Genomic DNA, 1,144 nt, shown 5'->3' with positions numbered 1-1,144 from the left:
TTTGGGATGGGAATTGGGGGATTTGGGATGGGAATTGAGGGATTGGGGCTGGGTTTGGGGAATCTGGGATGGGAATTTGGGGGATTTGGGAGGGGAATTGGGGATTGGGGCCGGGTTTGGGATCCCACACTCACTAATGGCGGAATTCCAGGAGCTGGGAGTCGGCGTCGTAGGAGACGAGGACGCAGCGACGGATGGAGTTGAGATTGACCTGGAGAGGGAAAGAACGGGGAAAATGGGAGAAATGGGAATGGGGGAGAGGGAAAAATTGGGGGAAAAGGGGGGAAAAAAGAGGAAAAACTGGGGGAAAAATTGGGGAAAAAAGGGGGGAAAAGGAGGGAAAGAAATGGGGGGGAAAAGGGAAAACAAAGGGAAAACAAAAGGGAAAAAAGGGGGGAAAAGGGGAGGAAAGGCGAAAATGGGAAAAAAAGGGGAAAAAGAAGGGAATGGGAATTCCCGACGGGAATGGGAATTCCAAAGGGGGTCACTCACCTGCGCCCCATCTTTGGCGTGTAGGGGGGGGTGGGGTTTTCCACGGATCTGGGAAAAGGATGGAAAAATCCCCCTGGGGTATCCCGAAATTCCAACCCCTCCCTCCCCAGCCCCGCGTCCCACGGCGTTTTCCTAAAGGGGCATTCCCAGCCCAAATCCCCGCGGCTTTCCCAGGGATTTTCCCGATTTCCGCGGATCCCGCAGGAATTTGGGAGCTGCAGGGATGGGATCGCCTGGGGATTATCCAAAGTTTTCCCAAAAAAAAGGCAATTCCCAAAGTCTTCCCCGATCCCAAAGGGTCCGGATTCCAAGCCCAAATCCCGCTGTTTCCCATGGATTTTCCCATGGATTTTTCTCATGGATTCTGCAGGAATTTGGGAGGATTTCAGCCCAAATCCCGCGGTTTCCCATGGATTTTTCCATGGATTCTGCAGGAATTTGGGAGCTGCACGGACAGAACCCCTCCCTCCAACCCCCCCAACTCCCAAACCCCCTTCCCTAAAAACCCCAAATCCCAACTTTCCCCGCGAGCCCAACCCTTTGCCCTTCCCGTCCCTTTCCCGAGGCCGATCCCAAATCCCAAATCCCGCCTTTTCCCGCGTTCCAGGCCGGCAATTCCCGCCTTTCCCACCTGGCTGACAGGCTGGGGGCG

The 1,144-nt window shown here is 55.0% G+C and overlaps 1 protein-coding gene across 1 annotated transcript in view; it reads right to left on the bottom strand.

The window, feature by feature from the left end:
* Positions 1–1,144, bottom strand: part of LOC103613521 (rho guanine nucleotide exchange factor 11) — a 33,401-nt gene that overhangs the window by 15,819 nt on the left and 16,438 nt on the right. The window contains exons 21-22 of the mRNA XM_017731151.1: positions 493–540; positions 135–211 (exon numbers count right to left, since the gene is read on the bottom strand). Coding sequence (XP_017586640.1) covers positions 135–211; positions 493–540 — 125 coding nt within the window. The remainder of the gene's footprint in view (positions 1–134; positions 212–492; positions 541–1,144) is intronic.

Source organism: Corvus brachyrhynchos, unplaced genomic scaffold (genome assembly GCF_000691975.1).
Source record: "Corvus brachyrhynchos isolate BGI_N302 unplaced genomic scaffold, ASM69197v1 scaffold303, whole genome shotgun sequence".
Taxonomy (NCBI): Eukaryota; Metazoa; Chordata; class Aves; order Passeriformes; family Corvidae; genus Corvus; species Corvus brachyrhynchos.
Note: the sequence above shows the minus strand (reverse complement) of the source record. Positions and strands in the feature narration are given on the sequence as shown.